This window comes from Nyctibius grandis, chromosome 9 (genome assembly GCF_013368605.1).
Source record: "Nyctibius grandis isolate bNycGra1 chromosome 9, bNycGra1.pri, whole genome shotgun sequence".
NCBI classification, from domain to species: domain Eukaryota; kingdom Metazoa; phylum Chordata; class Aves; order Nyctibiiformes; family Nyctibiidae; genus Nyctibius; species Nyctibius grandis.
Window position 1 is genome coordinate 6,717,306 of NC_090666.1, and position 19,038 is coordinate 6,736,343.

General features: G+C 40.3%; 1 protein-coding gene across 1 annotated transcript in view; it reads right to left on the reverse strand.

Moving 5' to 3' along the window:
* Positions 1 to 19,038, reverse strand: part of ANKRD44 (ankyrin repeat domain 44) — a 141,883-nt gene that overhangs the window by 36,058 nt on the left and 86,787 nt on the right. The window contains exons 6-14 of the mRNA XM_068407361.1: positions 18,175 to 18,262; positions 15,709 to 15,851; positions 14,071 to 14,283; positions 12,530 to 12,608; positions 9,304 to 9,418; positions 5,716 to 5,798; positions 4,303 to 4,366; positions 1,805 to 1,873; positions 925 to 1,065 (exon numbers count right to left, since the gene is read on the reverse strand). Coding sequence (XP_068263462.1) covers positions 925 to 1,065; positions 1,805 to 1,873; positions 4,303 to 4,366; positions 5,716 to 5,798; positions 9,304 to 9,418; positions 12,530 to 12,608; positions 14,071 to 14,283; positions 15,709 to 15,851; positions 18,175 to 18,262 — 995 coding nt within the window. The remainder of the gene's footprint in view (positions 1 to 924; positions 1,066 to 1,804; positions 1,874 to 4,302; positions 4,367 to 5,715; positions 5,799 to 9,303; positions 9,419 to 12,529; positions 12,609 to 14,070; positions 14,284 to 15,708; positions 15,852 to 18,174; positions 18,263 to 19,038) is intronic.

Below are 19,038 nucleotides of genomic sequence, written 5' to 3' on the forward strand. Positions count from 1 at the left end.
CTACCATACAGTTAAGCTGAAGTTTTCCTGCAGTGGCTTTGAGGTGGTATTCTGCTGAGATCGAGCCAGATGTATTTTTACTAGACCTCACTATAGGAGAAACCAAGAAAATAGTTCCTTAGTGTCTAAAGGAATGAGACAGAGAAGCATGGGATGACCTAAAACAAACACAGGTCGCTAACAGTCTTAAGAGAGAACTAACAGGATAATTGAGCCTGTTTTATACAGTATGGTATAAGGAAGAGACTGCAAAAATATGCAGCTATCTGGAAATCAGAAATTGCAGCCACTAACCACAGGATTTCTAAGTTTTGCAGCTGTTTTCCCCCTTGCTCAGAAGAACAGCACTGCATTCTGCCCAAGGATATTCCCCAGGCCTCTTTCTTTTTAAAGTCTCTAGAAAGCAACCTGCTTGGACAGGGTGAGCATTTTTATCAGCTCTGACAGTGGAAAGAGACTGATGGGTTGATCTATTCCCATCTTTTCCATAAAGTCTGTCAGAATGGCCACATATTTGTCTGTCACAGCAGTCCATGTGGGAAACCCTCTCCTTCTGCTGTCCCTCGCTCCATCCCTTCTGATGGACTTGCAAAGCAGATGTAGAAAATTCTCTGAGCTTACTCTTAGGAGGAAACCACGCAGAAGAAAACAGAAGACAGAATGTTGTGAAAATAGTTCAGTAGGACAGGGTGGCTGCAAAACTGTGTGTTACATCAAAGGTAAACCGTAGAGCTGAAACACCACATCATCTGGGGATTTGGCTTGTAGTCAGAGCAACTCAGTGTGGAGCTGCATATATCTGAGAGAAATTCCTTTGCTAGCGGGATCATTTTTTTGGCTCAAATGACATAGCATCGTGAGAGAATAGAATGACACTGATTTAGCAAAACACTTTAAACAAGGAATACAAAGAGGCTTTCTTACTTTCGGTCCACGTCAGAAGCAGCAGCATAGTGCAAAGGGGCGCGTCCCCAGTCATCTGTTTCATTAATATTGGCTCCTGTTGTCACCAGTGTCTCAATACAGTGGAAATGACAATTTGCAGCTGCATAGTGCAAAGGTGTCCTGGAACATAAGCGACAATTTGTTACCTCATATTCCAATATGCACCATCGAGGATAGCAATAAATCTTAATTCCTACAGATTTCCAGCAGTCAATATCAGCGCCTTATGTTCCTGTGATGAAATGCAAAGTTATGCAAATTTAACAAAATATTGTGTTAATAGGAAGCTTTGGTGCTCCTACAAAGCCTAACAGGATACAGATCCTCAATCTGTGTCTTGCAAACAACCTGTTCCCAGTGACAGCCTCTGCTGTTGCTCTGCATACACGCTACTTTCTTATAGCTGGGAGGCAGAGGAAAGCACAGTGTCCCTTGCAGCATCTTATTCAACTGGCATAGCAACACTCATAGCAACACTTCATATGGGGGAAAAAAACCCTCTAGGAAGCGCGTCAAATAGCAGCAATCCTCCCATCATAAGCCAGGTGCTGTCTTGGGCACACAAGCAGAAGAATTTAGGCAATAAGAGAAGCAATAAGGAAAAAAAAAACCCTGTGATATTTTTAAAACAGAAAATTCAAGAGGGTGCGATGACTTTTATGTCTTTAATGATGTCTGCACCTGTCTGTCTGGCATTTAACGGCAGCAGCAGGAGTTCTGCAGGGAAGGCCAACCTCCTAGTTTATTTTACTGTCATTTTTCATAGAACATATGATTTCCAGACAGAGGTGGTGTTTCTTCCTTGCCTGTTACATTCTTTTTTTTTTTCTTTTTTAAAAGATCTTCATAATTTACCTACCTCCCACATTTGTCCTTCTTATTAAAATCTGCTCCACTGCTTTGCAAGAGTTTTATACATTCAACATTACTGGAAAGAGAAGTAAAGAAAAAAAAAAACCATGAACAAAACAGAAGTTTACATCTGTGTTGCCTCCTGCCCCCAAAAAGGAAAAAGTTACGCTATTTTTGTATTATTTGCCATGCAAAAACAGGGCACAGCCAACTACCATGTGAAATTCAAACAAACAGAAAATGAACCTTTAAAAAACTATTTCCTTTTTTTCTAGAACACCTCAAACTTCTCTTCTGCAGAAGAAAAAAAAAATAATTTTCCAAAGAGAGCAGAGTAAATGTGATCTGAATTCGGTGTGTTTGGAGATTTTCAATGGGAGCTGTACTCTAATGCTTCCCACACTGAACTGGTATTTTATAAGAGAACTTGAAAAGAAAGTTGTTGCTAGCTTATAAAATGCCAGGCTAATAATGAAGAGGTGACATTTAACGAAATCCACCCCCGTTCAGGAAAGCATTCAACTATAAGCACTTTGCTCAAATCCTGTTTACTTATTGAGATTTAATCACACAAGTTACTTTTAGGCTTATTCTCATATGATTTGCTTACTATTGATAGATTTAAGCACATCTCTCAATGTTTTGTTGAACAAGGGGCATAGCTATTTAAAGTGACTGTCATATCAATATTGCATTTATAGAAGTGGATGAGTTGGACTTCATTGCTTTGTATCTGTGGAAAGAATTCACCACATCATAGCTGCTTCTTCATCTTGTTTAAAGACAGATTATTTTTAATAGAAAATAAACCAGCTGAATTATCACATCTTTTGTAATTCAAGCAAATAAATGTATGACTCCAAGCCAGAAAATGACATAAAGAAGTGCAGCACTTTCCAAGACTCCTTGTCATTCACAGGGGCAACAAATCATTTGTGTCCACAATCAGATGAGCAGGCCTTTGAAGTATGTTCTTTTCCTAGTACCCATGCAACTCCCATTAATGTAATAGGAGTAACAGGCATGTATCAGGAAAAAAAATGAATGCCTTTTGTACAGCTCCAGCTGCAGGAAAAAAAAAAGACTGGATGCAATATGTTGGCGTATGTTCATCCCTACTCTAAATTGCTATTGCAAAAAACAGCTACAGAACACTCACCACAACATACTAAAAATAAAAACACTTGTCAGTGATGACAATTGTAGTAAACCACTGGAAAAATATGGTTTATTTTCATGAGCCACTTTTGCTTCTTATGAAGCCTCGCCTTCTCTTTAGGGCTTCCAGGTTGTTTTCGGGGTGCAGCCTTATCAAAGAGGTAGCATTTGAACTCTACTATAATAATCTCCATCCAAGCAACAGTCATATCTCCTCTATTAATATGAGACAAGTATCAAGAAGAATAATATCATAAGAATATAAACAGTATTTGGATCAATTTTATTAGTTTTTTTGTAATACCTAAAATTTTGGTCCACTGAGAAGAAAAAAACAACTTCCAGAAAGACTGCCAAGTATTCACTGTGGATGACCATTTCTGCTTGCTATAATCACAGAGAATCCAAGCTGGGTTCTAGCCAAGGCTCCATTTCAGCTGTTTTCTGAGCCATAAAGTCCTTAACAGAAGAGTCAAAACTGAATGCTTGCCAGATCTTTTGTCCTTTTGCTAGATTAACTTCACAGCACTCAACTGACAATTATTTGGAAATATTCAAACTAACTGGATGCAACATTTACAACTTAAATTGACGTATTTTGGTTTTCATTTGTTTTCACTTCTGGCCTCCCAGCACTTATCAGGAATGCATCACCCTGAGAGAGCAACAGTCTTTTGACTTTCTAACTTGGAGGTTGGGGGTTGTTTGTTTGTTTTGGGGTTGTTTTTGTTGGTGGTGGTTTGGTTTGTTGGTTTTTCTTTTAGAAACTTTTAAACTTGCAGTTGAAAAATGGGAAGAGAGAGATGAGCTACATTTGGACTCCAGAGTTGCAATCTGATGGGCACTGTTGTGTAGTTGCATTTTCGAACAAGGTAGAGGCCAGGAATAACTCCCCTGCCAGCAGCATCCCAGGAGCCACAGCTCCTTCTCCTCACTCACTTTGTCCTAGGAACTGATGGTTTCCTGCTGACTGCTGGCCCTCAGCAATCGTTGTGGGCAACAGACAGACCTGGGTGAGTACGCAGTACCCCCACCCAAAGCTGAAGCAGTCTTCACAGGGGCACGAAAAGAAAGAGTTTTACCCTATGCCTGAAACCCATGCTTCAAATAACAACCCAGCTCTCTGCGGTAGAGGGAATCAGACCATCTCCTTTACTTTGCAAGCAACGCCTGCATGAGGGCAGTGGCAAAAGACAGCCTCAAGTGACCAAAATTTGACATCAGACCACTTTGCTTCCCTTGCACTGCAATAAATTCCTCCGTGGATGGCACGGTCAAGTTGGCTGGCACGAAATCTGCAATGAAGCCACAAAATAACTTACAACAGCTACAGTCACAACTACTCACCCTCCTGCAGCGGCAGCGTGGAGGCACGTTCTTCCAAAACTATCGGGGGTGTCTATTTCAAAGCCTGCAGACAGCACGTGCTCATTACTAAACAAGGACACTATGCTATACTTTTGTCCTAGTTAAACCACAAGAAACATTGCAGAGACAGAAAAATCAGTTAGTTGGAAAAAGAACAGAATGCAAGCAACTACAGTCAGAAAAAGGTTGTCACGGGAACGGCGAGCGGCTGCTCCAGTTTGGCAGCTCTATAAAAAGAGCTGCAAAGTCAACTAGCATCTATTTCCGTGTCCAGCTCTGCGCCGCATCCCTATTTAAAACCACGTGACAGGCGTTTATGAGGCAGATACTTATCAAGAGGACTGCAACGGCAGGACACGAAGACAGAAAACATGAAGAAATGAGGAAGAACCACAGAGTCAGCCTGGACAAGAATGGGGCCATTTTTATTGCGTGTGGTTTTCAGGTTGGAAACAGGCTTCCAGGAGCATGCAGGGATATTCGTCGAGGTGCACAAGGCCAAAGATATAAGCCTGGCAGTATTAACTCTGGTCCCCCAGAGCTTTTTCTCTTCATTCCTGATCTGGTGGTCCAGGCCAGAGCGCAGCAAAGTTTAATGAAACGGGGTATATAATTGCCATTTTTCACACTTTTTTTATTTCCTACAGGACTCGAGGGAGAAAAGTAGTTGTAAGAGATTTTACGTGTTAAGTAATGAAGCAATTTTCTAGAAAAAGCATATGATCTGCCTTGTGTTTTTTTAACTCATGGGAACTCTTGCCTGGAAAATAAGAACTTGGGATTTGGCACCTGATTACTGCCTCTTTTGAAACGGTTGCATCAGCAAACGCCTGCTTCTTCTGCTTTGGGCTCTGGTGAGGATCCTGAGACTGCTCTCTCAACACTACACTTTCCCTCATTTCCCCTCTCATGCCCACAGAGCTTTGGCCAGCCTAACTCCTTTACTCTGGTCGGATTCAGAAACACACTTTATGTATGTACAACATATCATCATCAGTGAGATGTAAACACCTGCACCAGTACGGGCCCCAAGGAGATAATTTCCTGAATTATTTCTTTCAGTGGGGGGGTCCCTCAAACCAAAACCGTGTCTCACATTTCTACAGTTTGGGAAAGGGTCTGAAATTTCCTCCCTCTTCCTGGTGAATTAATATAAACTCTCTGAGCCTGCCAGGAGGAAAGGGCTTCAGGCACGACCAATACAGGATGCGCGGAAGTACCAGCATGCCGTTAGGAAAGCCCCGCACGCTCCCGTACACCACAGCACACAGCCGGACACAGCAGCACAGGAAGTCTTTCAGTTGAACAATTCACAACAATGAGTATAAAGGGGCCGTAAGCAGCAGAGACACACGTTACTCGAGCTCCACAGGCACCGCGGGATTTACTTACCTGATGACAACAATTTCCTGCAGCAGTCGGAGTGCGCATTCAGCGCTGCTAAGTGTAAAGGGAACATGTTGTGGATCCCACACCTGAAAGGCACAACAGCCATGTTACACAGAGTCATGAGAAAATGCAGGTTGCATACAGACACAACACATCAAAAGCTTCTTCCAGAAAGGCAGCGTTTTCGATCCTTTTCAAGGAAGACTCTTCCTGCTGTGTTATTTTTATCTGTGTTTCCTTACCAGCCTTCTCAGGACTTAAAAATATTCTGACACAGCAAAATCTTGGCATTATGCTTTGAACAGAATGTGGCAGGCAGATTTCTAAAGATCCCGAAAGCCAAGGTAAGGGAGGAAGCAACAGAGCAGATATTGCTTGGAGTCGTTTTCTTGGTGTGAGATGAACAAATTTCTGCATCAGCTACACATACTGAAACTGCCATTCTGAGGTAAAAGTAAATGCCAAAATCTTCTCAGTATTATTTCTGAAATCCATTTTTCCTGTGGTTAACATTCTCCAGAGAACTCTCATGTGGGTTTTCAAAGCCTCCCCTTCTTCCCTCTCTTTCCCTGGGGATAGCTGATGACTCTCCTTCACGCTTTCCTTTAGGCTGCCGTGACACTTACAGTTTTCTTCCCATATCCTAAGAACTAAACATCTCACTTCCTATTTTCTCCAGCTACTCTCCTCACACGTCCTTCCAAATTTCTCCCCCTTTAACACAGGACCCTCTTATCAATTACACTATAAACTTCTCAGAGCAGACATGATGGGTGAAAAAAAAAGTAGGCACCTACCATTAGGCTAAATCTCTCAGGCCACCACATAGTTTTTAAATAATCCAAGTGCTCAGCAGCTTTTATTAACATCAGCAAATCATCCCAGTTCTGTCCCTAACCATAGAAGACTTTTGGGTTTGGACATCTTGGCTTCTGTCATTTAGCATTGTTTTATGAATAGCATCTTGTTATTCTAGAAATACTATCCTACAGGCAGTCCTCCAAGTGCACTTAAACACGGAGCCTCTGAAACCAACTATCTCAACAAGATTATCATGTACTGCCTGCTTCAGGAGATATATTTTTGAAAAATGACAAAGTCCTGAACAACAGCAGATGGATTCATATCTGCCCTTCATTTCTGCAAGACGATTGGTGGGTGGGAGAGTATGATCACTTCATGGAAGAGGATTTCAGATACAGATCCAAAGATGAAGGAACTTGTCTTTCTGCAAGATTCACCACAAATCACTTTGAAGCTTTAGACAAAAATGGAAGTGTATGTTTATAAGGATATCTTGCTCTCTTCAACATTTTACACATATAATATATGTATTTAACTAATTTTGGTTTGCTTTTAAAAACTCATTCTTTCCAGAATGCACAGGCCCATCCTTCCTCTGTCTTCACATTAAATTTGTCCTCCTTGCTGCTTCACTACACTAAGGAGTCACTTGTGGTGCCGTACAAATTTAAATTTTGCTAGTGTCAGCATTTACATCCTAGAGTAAATCTATTAAAAGTCGATCCGACAGACTATTCTTTGAAGGAAACAGCACAAGCTCCACAAAGCTGCTGCATCTGTATAAACAGGTTGCATTTTTTAGATGTGGATTCATTTATTTAAGCTAACATTGGACATTTTGTACTGCTGTGCTTCTTCCTACACCCATTTTCCTCTATCTTTTCCTCCACCTTGTTATCTAAAGCAATATTTTTCTTCTTCTTGGTCAAGATTTCCACCCAGCATAAGTTTTGGCCAGTTTCCATCAAAATACACTATCTGCATATCTGCTAACCAGTGTCACACTTCCATAGTGCTGTTCTTACTGGTTCCTCCCATCACTTACACACTTTTCCCTTTAATTGCAGTTGCCTCAAAGACTGACCAAGCTCTCTGCAGTTGTTGCTAACAATGCTGTGGAGTTTTCTTTTCTAAGACAGTTCAGGGAGCTCAGCCAGAGTTAATTACATGCAGCATTTCAATGCTCCTTGTTTGCCACAGTAGCATCGTTTGGATCTGTGTGGTATCTCTGAGCCAACTTCTCATTTCACTTATTTCTGCTGCTGGAAAAAGTATTTTATTCGATCAATGTTCCGGTCACCCAAGTGTGAAATAGAAATTTCTAACTGGATAACCGTGATTCCAAGAGTGGGCTATCCCACTGCATCACATTTTCCCCTTAAACCTCAAGATGAGAGACAGGCTGGGACTTACTGTACTGGAGAAAGAGCTAGGAAAAATACACATCTATTTAGACACCAAGATCTTCATGTTGGCTATGTTAACAAAACCCAGTGACGTTAGCTGAAGCCTGTGGAATTTCATTATCCATGCCAGCTGAAGATCTCTTCCACCTTCTGAGTTTGCATGGTGACTGTCGTACTTGTTAAAGGAGTATGGGCAAATGTGCCACTTTCTTAAACATCGTCAAGCAAACAAACAAAATATTGAGAGCTACAAGCCTCTTCAAAATTAAAACCAGCTCATTTGCATCTGAAAGCAGGTTTTCCTAACTAGGTAAGTCAAGAGAAGTCACTGATTTCTACAGTAGGTGCTAGGTAGAAGACAAATTATATTTTGGAGGCATGTGGAGCTAATTGCCAAAAACTTACATTCATGAAATCAGATGCTGCTATTAAACACCTGGTACAGGTATCCCTCATGGCATTGCATTACTCTGGTCTTATACCCCTCTTGTTTACCTTCAGGTTTGCTATTTTCTTTTGACAGACTATAAGAACCTGAACATAACTAACCAATACTCTTAAAAATCAAGCACCTGCCAACGTCTGAGGCAACAATACTTATATTGTGGGTGCAGTCTTGACACATGTGCAAGAGAAAAAAAAAAAAACAACAAACAAAACCCAAAAAACGGAATTGAAGCAGAAAGCACTAACAACATTTAGAAATGTGTCTAATTTCAACTCCTTGTCCTTCTAATGAAAAAAGACTCCCAAACTCACAAATCAAATAAAAGCAGCCACCTGAATACCAGAAACCATGCAACATAAGACAGGCTCTAGTTACACTGAGATCAGAAATACTTAGTAACATCTGCTTTGCAATACTGCATTTCTATTGATTATCTTATGTCATACCAAAAGATACAGGACAAAAGAATAATCACCATGTATGACAGGCCACCAAACATTAGGCTAATTTAGATACTAAGGAATATGCACACAGTTCCCTTGGAAAGGATCTGAATTTTTTTCGGTTACGTTTCCTATACAAACTCATTGCTACAGACTTTATGGAATAACTGTGATCAAGATGCACTTTATATACATATGGACTTCATGTATATTATATACTATTGTGCCATATCAATGCTTTAAGAAAAAGAAGAAGTACTTGTACTACTTGTAACCATGTAACTGGGCACAGTAGAAACTTAGCAGGGCTTCCTTCCCCTCCACACTTCTCAAGTGTTCATGTTTTAGCCCCATGTCACCCACTGAAGTACCGTACAATTACGCTTATCCATTTTAACCTTCACACTTCAGAACCTGAGGAGTAACTGTGTTTCCAGGCATTTTGACATAACACTTGATCATTAGAAATAGCTCCACTTCAGCCACCTACTTGGCAGTATCAGCTCCGCTGGTTATGAGGGTGTTAATCAAAAGCTCATGTCCGTATCTCGCAGCCACGTGCAGAGGTGTGTTACCATCCTTATCAACACAGTCGATTTCCCCTCCTGCAAAACACATGTTCATACAGTTTAACACTGGAAGGTTAAGCATGAACCAGTGACCACAAACGTCATTTCTCTCTAGCAAATGCAGCATAACCAGTCCAGCCACAGAGACACTAAATTTCAGAGACTGAGAAGCAGCACACAGCTGTCAGCCACTGGTACTGAACGTGGTCTGACAGCAGCATTTTCACCTGCCTCTCCAGCTGCAGTGATGGGGGAAAGTGGTGGGAAACAGGCGAACAGGATGACATACAAGGGCCAAGTACACGATTCAGACTTGCTCCTCATCTAAAGGCCTTGAATTAAATTAAAAAAATAAACTGCTGAAACTATGCCCTCATGCATAAAGACACTGCCACTCAACCTCACCTGTAAGACAACAATGTTAAGTAGAGTTCATTCAAGAGGCCATCAGGAACACACTGCAAACAACAAGCGCGTTGTGTGCCTTCTCTGTGTCTTACAAAGGAACGACCAAACCGTGCTTAAGTAGAACTTTTCCTGTTGCAATTTAAGCCTGTCGTTTCATGTTTTATCCTCACAAGCAGGAAAAATAGATTCTTTCTTTCTTTTCTGCTGCGGCTTTTGACCATGCAAAGATTGCTATCAAGTCCTTGTTTTCTTTTTGGACCAAGGAACTGTAATTTTTTCAGTCTCTCCTCGTAAGCCAGGTTTGCTGCACACCAACTATTCTCATCCTTTCCCAGTCCTCTCCAGCTGGCCCACATCCTTCTGGAAGTACAATGTCAAAAGCCACAAACAGTACTACAGCTGATGTCTCCCAGCACGGAGCTGAGCAAAAGGATTATTTCATGTCTGCTGGCTACGCTCCTATCTATACACTCGTGTACATGTACAGCACCGTGTACATTGTCCATCTTTTTCTTTAAGCACCATGACACTTGTGGTCAACAAGCTTCTGATCCTCTACAAGCCCCAGATCCTTTCTTGAGGAACCACCACCCACCCAGCTGTTGCCATTCTGAACTTGTCCAAGTGATAGTCCTGCCTGTGTGTGGGATCTTTCCTTTGCTTCTCTTGCATTATAACTTCTGTCTCCAATTTTATGGGATCATTTTCTATTCTGACTGCATCTTCTGCCAAACTAACAGTCTATCCCAATTTCATGTTTCCTCCAAATGTTAAAAGCACATTTTCTATTCCACTATCCAAGTTGTTAATGAAAATATTGAATAGTTCCAGACCCAGGAGAGAAACTGAAAACCCCCTCACTACACCTTTCATTTCAACAACAATCCGTTTAGTACTAACCTCTGAGTGTAGTTTTTCAACTAGTTATGCAACAACACTGTAATATTTTAATACTCCACTACTTTGCTGTGAGAATACCTTAAGAAAGCATGTAAAAAGTCTTGGTAACATCAGGATATGGTAATATTTACTGCATGTCCACTGCTCACAGGAGATAACAGGCCATAACTGCAACAAGAAAAGTTCTAGCAAAGCACTAAACAGCATTTTCTAACGGTAAATAAAGGTCAGTGAAATGCTGGAACAGGTTCCCTGGGGTGTAGCCTCCACTAGCGGAGGTCTCCACAAACATTACCTGCCCACAGAAAAGTCAGAGGACTACGCTGTGTTCACAAAGCCTATTACCTTGCTGTAGAAGAGAATCACGACGTTTCGTCATCTTTTACTCTTGAGAAATCTATGCCAGATATTGCCCACTCCTCCCTAAGTGTTTACAGTTTGTTTTTTCACTCATTTCAGAATTTTTGGCTGACCTGTGTAAAATTCTGCAGCTTTTTTTTTCCCCATTTTTAAAGAAAGGTATCACATTTGCAATTTTCCAATTGTAAGGTAATCCATTCTTCCTCTACAAGTTGCTAGAGACCGCAGCCAGAAATTGAGACATCTTTAGCCAGCTCATTAAGTACTGCAGAATGAAACTCCTTTTCTTTAAATCATTGACATTTCTCTCTTCCACAATATCCCATGGCAATGAGGCATAAAGTCACTTGCAATCAGAACTGTATACAATGCTAAAATTAGAGGGGCAGGAAAGAAAGAAAGAAAGAAAGAAAGAAAGAAAGAAGTGAAACCCCAGTAACTTGAAGAGTAGAGAGATGTGAAGGACAGATGAAGAACTGCCAGTCCTTTCACACACAAATCCAACAGAGAGCAAACAGCAGCTGTAAGTCAGAGAGCATATTCGAATAAACAACGCAAAATTGCATTACAGCACAGTTTCTTCCAGTTTGCCCAAACTCCTTTTATAATTACTGTTTTATTTATTCAAGGAGAGACATGACAACAATTTGCATGACGACTTGAAAGAAGCATGATGTACTGAAAACCTTCATTTTCAAATACGACCTTGTGTAAATATAAGTATCATTACATTTACAGCATAACTGTTCAGCCATCTTCAACATCTCATACTTAAGTTAAATTCCAAGTTTGGTATTTTGGAAAACAAACAAAAAAAACAACCAACAAACCAACCACCCACCAGATCATCCTGTCTGGTATAGTGGCCAAAGCTGAGAAGCACAAGTAAACAATCAGTAATAGCAACCTGTGTCAATCAGAAACAAGCCTCTGCCAGATCTCCAACAATAATATTTGTTATGCTCTGTAGTATTCTTGGACAAAAGAGATACCTGATGAGTGACTGATAATCAGGAATCCTGGCTATGCCAGAACAAACAAGGTGGTGCTGGTCCTCCCTCCGTATTTATTCAACACCTAATGAAGACAGTGGCAAGGTGTGGAGCTAAGGGAGGTGAGAGAAGTACAGCTGCTGAGGGAAGGGTAGAGAAAATGGTCTGAGCTCTATGAACACCAGGGCTCATGAGGGAGGACAACTAGAAATACAGCTTTGAATTCTTGTTTTCAGGTTAAGAATCACAACAGATCAGCCGGACCACTGTCAGCTGGAGAAATACAGGATTTTTTAACAACCAAAATCTTCACTTGTGATGGCATGCTGCAATGAGAGCTCTCAGTGCAGCTCAAAGCCAGAAGTTGATGGAAAGCTAAGCAGCTCCCAGAGCAGTTCTTTGGCACTCTGGGTCAGAACAACTGAAAACTGCAACCTTGGATATGCCTAATCTTTTGTAGAGTCGTTGAACAGACACAGAAACTCACCGTTCTGAATGAGGGTCTGCGACCGCGTGAACCTCCCATGGACAGCTGTCATGTGCAGCGGGCTCTTCCCATCCTTACTCTAACAGAAACAAAATGTAAAAACAACCGTTTAGCATATAAAGCAGTTAGAACAATTTGAAGTCTCTTAGCTCAACATCATACAGATATTCTTCAGATAAAAACTCCACTGCCTTCAAAAGTCTGTAGGACTGAATCTATACATGATGATAAATGCAGAAGATATAAGCAGAGAAGTAAAACAGTTCCTCAGCAATGAGCAGGAAATGGGCTGAAGCAGAGCCTGTCCTCAGAGTCTGGCTGAATAGAATATCTGCTAGAAATCTACAGATATAGGACATGTTATTCTTGAAAATTATTTTAAAATAACATTTCCTATTCAGTCATTATTTTCCCTAATCCTTGCAACAAAAGGAATCAAGAAAAGCAAAGGAACCACAAAGCTAAGTAGGAGCAGTCTCTGAGAAAGTCAAGAAGTATAACCTATCTATCAGTCTGCATTTTATAGATGTATCGCAGAATAAAGGCCACTATATTAAAAAAAGTTTTGGTTAATAAATGTCCATGCAATCAAAAATAGGAAGTCTACAAAAGACGATTAGAAAACAGGGAAGGCGTACGAAAGGAAATGTGCAATGAGTAGAGATCAATGTTTTAGGATGTAGGGAAAGAAACTGAGCTTGGGAAGCCAAGGAGATGAGAAAACAGCAAGGGAATGGCACTAGCCTCACTACTCACATCACTTCATGTCTATTGGCATGGGGTTTTGCATTCATTGGCAAGCACAATCCCTAATTTCATTTTAATATTTCTGAGTTTAAATAGCGCACGGACTGTTCACTGATCTCATGGGACTTGCCAGAGGTGTTAAATGCTAGGAGTCCAGTTTTACAGATGGGAAACTGAAACACACAGAGTTTAAAGTAAAGTAGCCAAAATCTTATATGAACTCAGAGAGCTCAAGTCTTCTGGTACCTATACCAGTACCCTCTCTGTTGGATAACAACAAGTCCCTTTCAGCTTCATCAAGATGTATCAATTGTATCTGAAGAGCATTCAGATTTCCTAAACTTTGTAAACTCGGGCTCTAAAATAGGTATACAAACAACCTTCAGTTCTTACTTCCCCAGGAAAGTCAAAAGGAACTTGCTAGAATCAGGTTTAATTAAATCCACATTGTAGGGGGAAGAAAAACACCAGAAAGGAATAGTTCCTTGACTTACCACCACTCCCTGAGATAACATTTTGACAGAACTCCTGGGATTGTATTTTAGTAATGGTTCATGCCTTCAGGAGAGTGGCTGGCCTAGAGTTTAAGGTTGTCATTATATTTATGAAGGCACTGAGAGCTCTTCTGCTGGGAAGTAATTTCATGCAAACAGTTTAGTGATCAACATTCTCAGCATTCCTCTGCTTCCATCAAGGATTTAAAGCCATGCTGTACTCATTATTATAGTTTCCAGTATCCTGAGATATGCAAAATAGCATAAAGTAAAACTGAAGAGCTGCAATGCAAGTTTTACCTGAATGTTAACATCTGCCCCATTATTCACTAGTAGTTCAAGACACAGTGCTCCATGAGTGGAGGCAGCAGCAAAATGCAAGGGAGTGAATCCATTATTATTAGGCTGATTTACATTAGCACCATAGTCAATCAGCTCATTAACAACAGAATCCTGACCATTGTAACAGGCAATGTGAAGTGCAGTATTCCCATAGATGTTCATTTCGTCAATCTAAAATGAGACAAGGAGACACAGTTAAAATTCCAGGCATCAGCTTACCATTTTACATAATGCATCACATACTGCAAATGGAAATAGCTGGAAGCTTGAACTGTCATAGGGCATATTTCTCACCAGCAAATTTCATTGACAAAAATATACTCCCAGAGTATATAAATTTGGAATGCTTTACCTTTACTATTATTAACTTTTTATCTTACTGGCAATTTCTAAAAGCCAGCCTGAAGCTTAAAGCTGATAGCAGGACTATGTAATGATGATGATGATGACAAAAGACCTAACAAGCTGGAAAGCTTTTACATAGAAGTGGGAAAGTAGGATAAATAAAAAGGTCACAATCTTTATGGAAAAAAAAAAATGATTAAAACACCGACTATTGAATTTTTGTGAACAGAATCAGGCTTAAGAGCTCTTTCCACAGATTTCTTTTGGGAAGGGAGTGAAGGTGTCTGAATGAAGGGAAGGTGAAACTGCATAGCCATTTGCACTTGAATAAGAAACCACTTTCAGTAGCTCAGTATTATAAAGATGTAATTAAGATTATGTTACTTCTTGATGACTGGCTTAGAATTCAACAGCTGTTTGGTAAAATAGGACAAGACAGATTGTACAAAAGACTTGGGGATGTTATGAATACCCTTCCACAAAATACAGGTGACTCAAAGATCATATCCCCAGTGGTGGAGAATGTGGAAGTTAAAGGTAGTTATTAGCACAGTACTGCTAATAACAGAAAACACCTGTTCCACTTCAACTTCACAGTCAACAGTTGGTGAACACAGACTCCTGACATTTTTTTGGCAGGTCAGGTCAGCTGGTTATAAAGCTGGCAAATGCAATGGCTTTATTTGACATCTCTGATTAACCAGTGCAGACTCTTCTGGTCATCTCACTGCTGCTTTAAACCACTGAATTGACAATATTAGACTAAGAGAAGTCTGTGCCCTAAAAAAAAAAGATATTTTCCAGAGTCAAAATAATCCTTTTCCTTCCCTCTGTCAACTACAGAGGAAATACAGGTCCCTAAACTTAAACAGCCTGAACTGCAGTTTAGTGAAGTACAGAGTGAGTATGTTGAGAACAACCACTCATTGTATCAAAGGGAATGCTGAGCCAAGGGACATTTCATTATTCTATCTTCCTCTGCAGGAACAGCATTCTATCTTCCTCTGATTTCTTCAGCAAGATGGCCTGAAATTTACTGTCCATATCAGACGTTTTTTATTCCAGAATGTTTCCTGGCTCTTGAACTAATAAAGCACGTAAAGCACAAGGTGCTTTTCATGGTCCAGAAAACAGGAACTATTTTCTTCAGATGCTCTGCCAATATGTGTAGCAGCATCCATAAGAAAGAAGAAAATAATATTTCCAAATATGGAGAAACATGAAAGCCACAAAGAGCACATTATCACATACCTCTACTCCCAGGTTAAGGAGGTGTTTCACAATGTTGATCTGCCCATTGGATGCAGCTGCATGAAGTGGGGTGTAACCCCTCTTGTCTTTACAAGTCACCTCTGCACCATGATTAATCAGTAAGGCAACAACTTCCAGGTGACCTTCAAAAGATGAAAGATAGTAATCAATAAGTATACCATCCTACAGCATCATTTCTCCCAAATTACTGCTTTCTTGCTAATGCACTGCCCCTTTCGCTGCTGTTTCACAATGCTCCCACAGTTTTACAAGGAAAAAAAAGGCATTTTTGTAGATGTTCTTAACCCTAGCTCCAGGCCTTGTCAAAAAATCCATGCAATATGCATTCACCTTCACCACGTGTCAAATTTTTCTTTACCGAAGTAGTTTTCCAGTCATTAAAAGAACAAAAACACATCTCCTTCCCATTTATTTCTCTAAAAATAACAGTTTGTGTTTTATTCTCCCTGTTACAGAAACAACAGTGAGCACAGGAACACAATACAAGTCTCCCATAACAGCATCCTGTTGATGTTATCTGCAGACACAACTGCTAACACTTGATGTTTTTGTAAGCAATACAAAGTATCTTTAATGAATGATAAAATTAAGGTATCCTCTTTTCCAGCAGCATTGAGGACACAGAAAACTAAATTTCAAATGAGTGCAGAATCTGATCTAAAGCCTACCAACACAAACACAAGATTTTCTACTGAATCCACTGATTTTTGGATCAGGTTTTTGACTCACCAAACCTGTATAATTAACAGAAAACTGTGCAAAAATCCTGACTATAGGTCTAAAAATGTTTGAATCTGAACTCACAGTCTGTACACACATACTTAGTCTGCAAACTAAAATAATCGCACTAGCCTCAACAGACACACAGATTGAGAGCTGACTGACAGATCGATGGGATCGACCTGTCTTCAGGAGTGAAACGCCTACCCCTGAATCAGGATCTCCCTATAAAATACAGGGGAAGAGCTGAGCATCTCAAAATGTAACTTATAACCCACCTGTATCTTCCATTTCCTCCTCTCCCTGAAGGTTTCAAACCACGTGGCCTGCCTTCCCAGGCAGTGCCCTAATCACCAAAATTAAATCCAGGCTATCTGAGGAATAGTCCGTATTGCTTCATGTTGAAGCAGAGCTGTCCTTCTTAGAATTAAAAATTTACTACGCCAAACACCGTACAAAGTTGTGCACCATCTGAGTTGTACAGCACTTTCATGACAGAGGCAGCTCTAGTCATGTACAGGACCTAGGACACTTTATGGACAAAGTCCAAAGTGCCCAAAGATATTTAAGCACTCAAGAAACTACGTGAGGGTTTACAGAATAAGATGCTCAGGTCTCATTATCTAAATTCTGTCCAAATTCCACTCCAGACACCTAAATCCCATTGCTAATTTAGGCCTTAAATGTTATCTAAATATTTTGAAAAGTACACCATGAATTTCTGAAAATAATTAAGAGCAAAAGAGACATGGAATTGCACAGCACAGTGTAAAAGCCTGCCACCTCTACTGAGTGGAGTTCAAAGCTCGCTAGCTCGAAAGCCAATTCACATTCGTTGGCAAGAGTCTTCCCATCTGTCTATGTATATCAAAAAAAAAGCACAATATGCTTTTCTCACAGTTTGAAATCTCCTATTATCTCATTTCCAAAAATGCCAGGATTAGAATCAAAACTTTGACAGGTCAGATGAAAGAAGGCCAAGGGCACACAACACCTCAGAAATTATAATCCAGAATATCCTGCTTGGCCAACAAAAGCTCTTGAACAAGCGTGACCACTATAACAGGCAATGTTGTTCTAGTATTTTTAAATTATAATGCCCCACTATAAGAAATTTTCCTTTGACTTGAAAGGAATGATAAGGTCAATTGATTTAATTAAACAGTATTTGGTAACACCACTGATGTCTTGAATAGACAAATCGGTTGCTCTTGTCCACTCTGGAATAAAAGATGACAATTTGCTCCTAACAGAAGGAAAGCCTATGAAGCACTTCCTAACAATAGCATAACTTAACTACTTATAAACGTAGATAAACAGCAAAATTTATGATTGTATTTATCTGTATTTTATATAAAGTAGTTTTTAGCAAAAACTGAAATAAATATAACCTGTATTTTTTCAAGCCCAAGTATATTTCAGGTTGGAATTAGAGTCAGGATAAAAACAAACAAACAAACAAACAAAAAAACAAAAAAACAAACAAAAAAAAAAGCGACACAAAAAGCCCACAATTAACTGTGTTAAAAAGGAAATCACAGCCAAGTTCTCCCCAGCTGCAAAACCGTAAATGGACACTGTGTATTTAGATCAGCTGAGGCCTTCCCTCTTCAGCATAAATACAACGCTCACTTTCCATGGCCAGGTCTGCTCTTGTCCATTTTAAAACATGCTGCTGTTTTGAAATAGGAAATTAAAAATAAGGAGCAACAGCTCAAGCCTTACCCATGTACGCTGCCCAGTGAAGAGCTCTTCTGTCCTTTTTGTCAAAAGCATTGATATTTGCGCCCTTGGCTAAGAGCAAGTTCACCATCTAGAAGTAACAAGAGCAAGTAAACCAACCCCGGCAGATCACACACTCAACAGTTTGTAACAAATCATTCTAGCACTACAGTTGGGATCACAAAATCCTGCTTTCGAATGATAAATTTGTGAATTACAAATACTGTTCAAGCTGTATGCATTAATGGCATAGACTGGTGACAGCCACGAGTAACCAGGACAAGTTCTGTGTCCACAGCAGGGGCTGAGAGCGTGCAGGGAGCTGCTACGTTCAGCTTGGCAAACAACCTGGAAGGGAAACAGGCCTGGAAGAGAAACATTGCTCTTAGTTTTTACTGTTAAGACCAATTTAAGGGGTTTTCTTGTGGATTGGGACAAGATTCCTCCAGATCATGAGGTAACAAACCCTAAGATCTGCTTGATCTTTCAGCAAGGAGTGTCTATTTCTTGCCACCCCGTGGTGATTTCCATTACGTTCCCCTGTGCCCACGGGGTGTGGACAGGCCCCAAGCTGCTTCGCATACGACGCTGGAATTTTAGACAGCATGGCTAAGAGGTGAAAAGCTGCTTTCCCGATTGCCAATCATCCAACATTAAAAGTAAGAAAAATCAGGGGAAAAAAAAGAGAGGAAACTGATTGGAAAACACATCAACAATTATCTTTTCCAGAAAAACATTCTAAAATCATAAATTACAGAGCTGGATGATTGTCTTCCTCTCATACGCTGCTTTGCCCCAGTAAAGAGATCAGCTAGTAACAGCATATATTCAGTTAACATTTCTGATACGCTCTATCCAAAAGCTCAG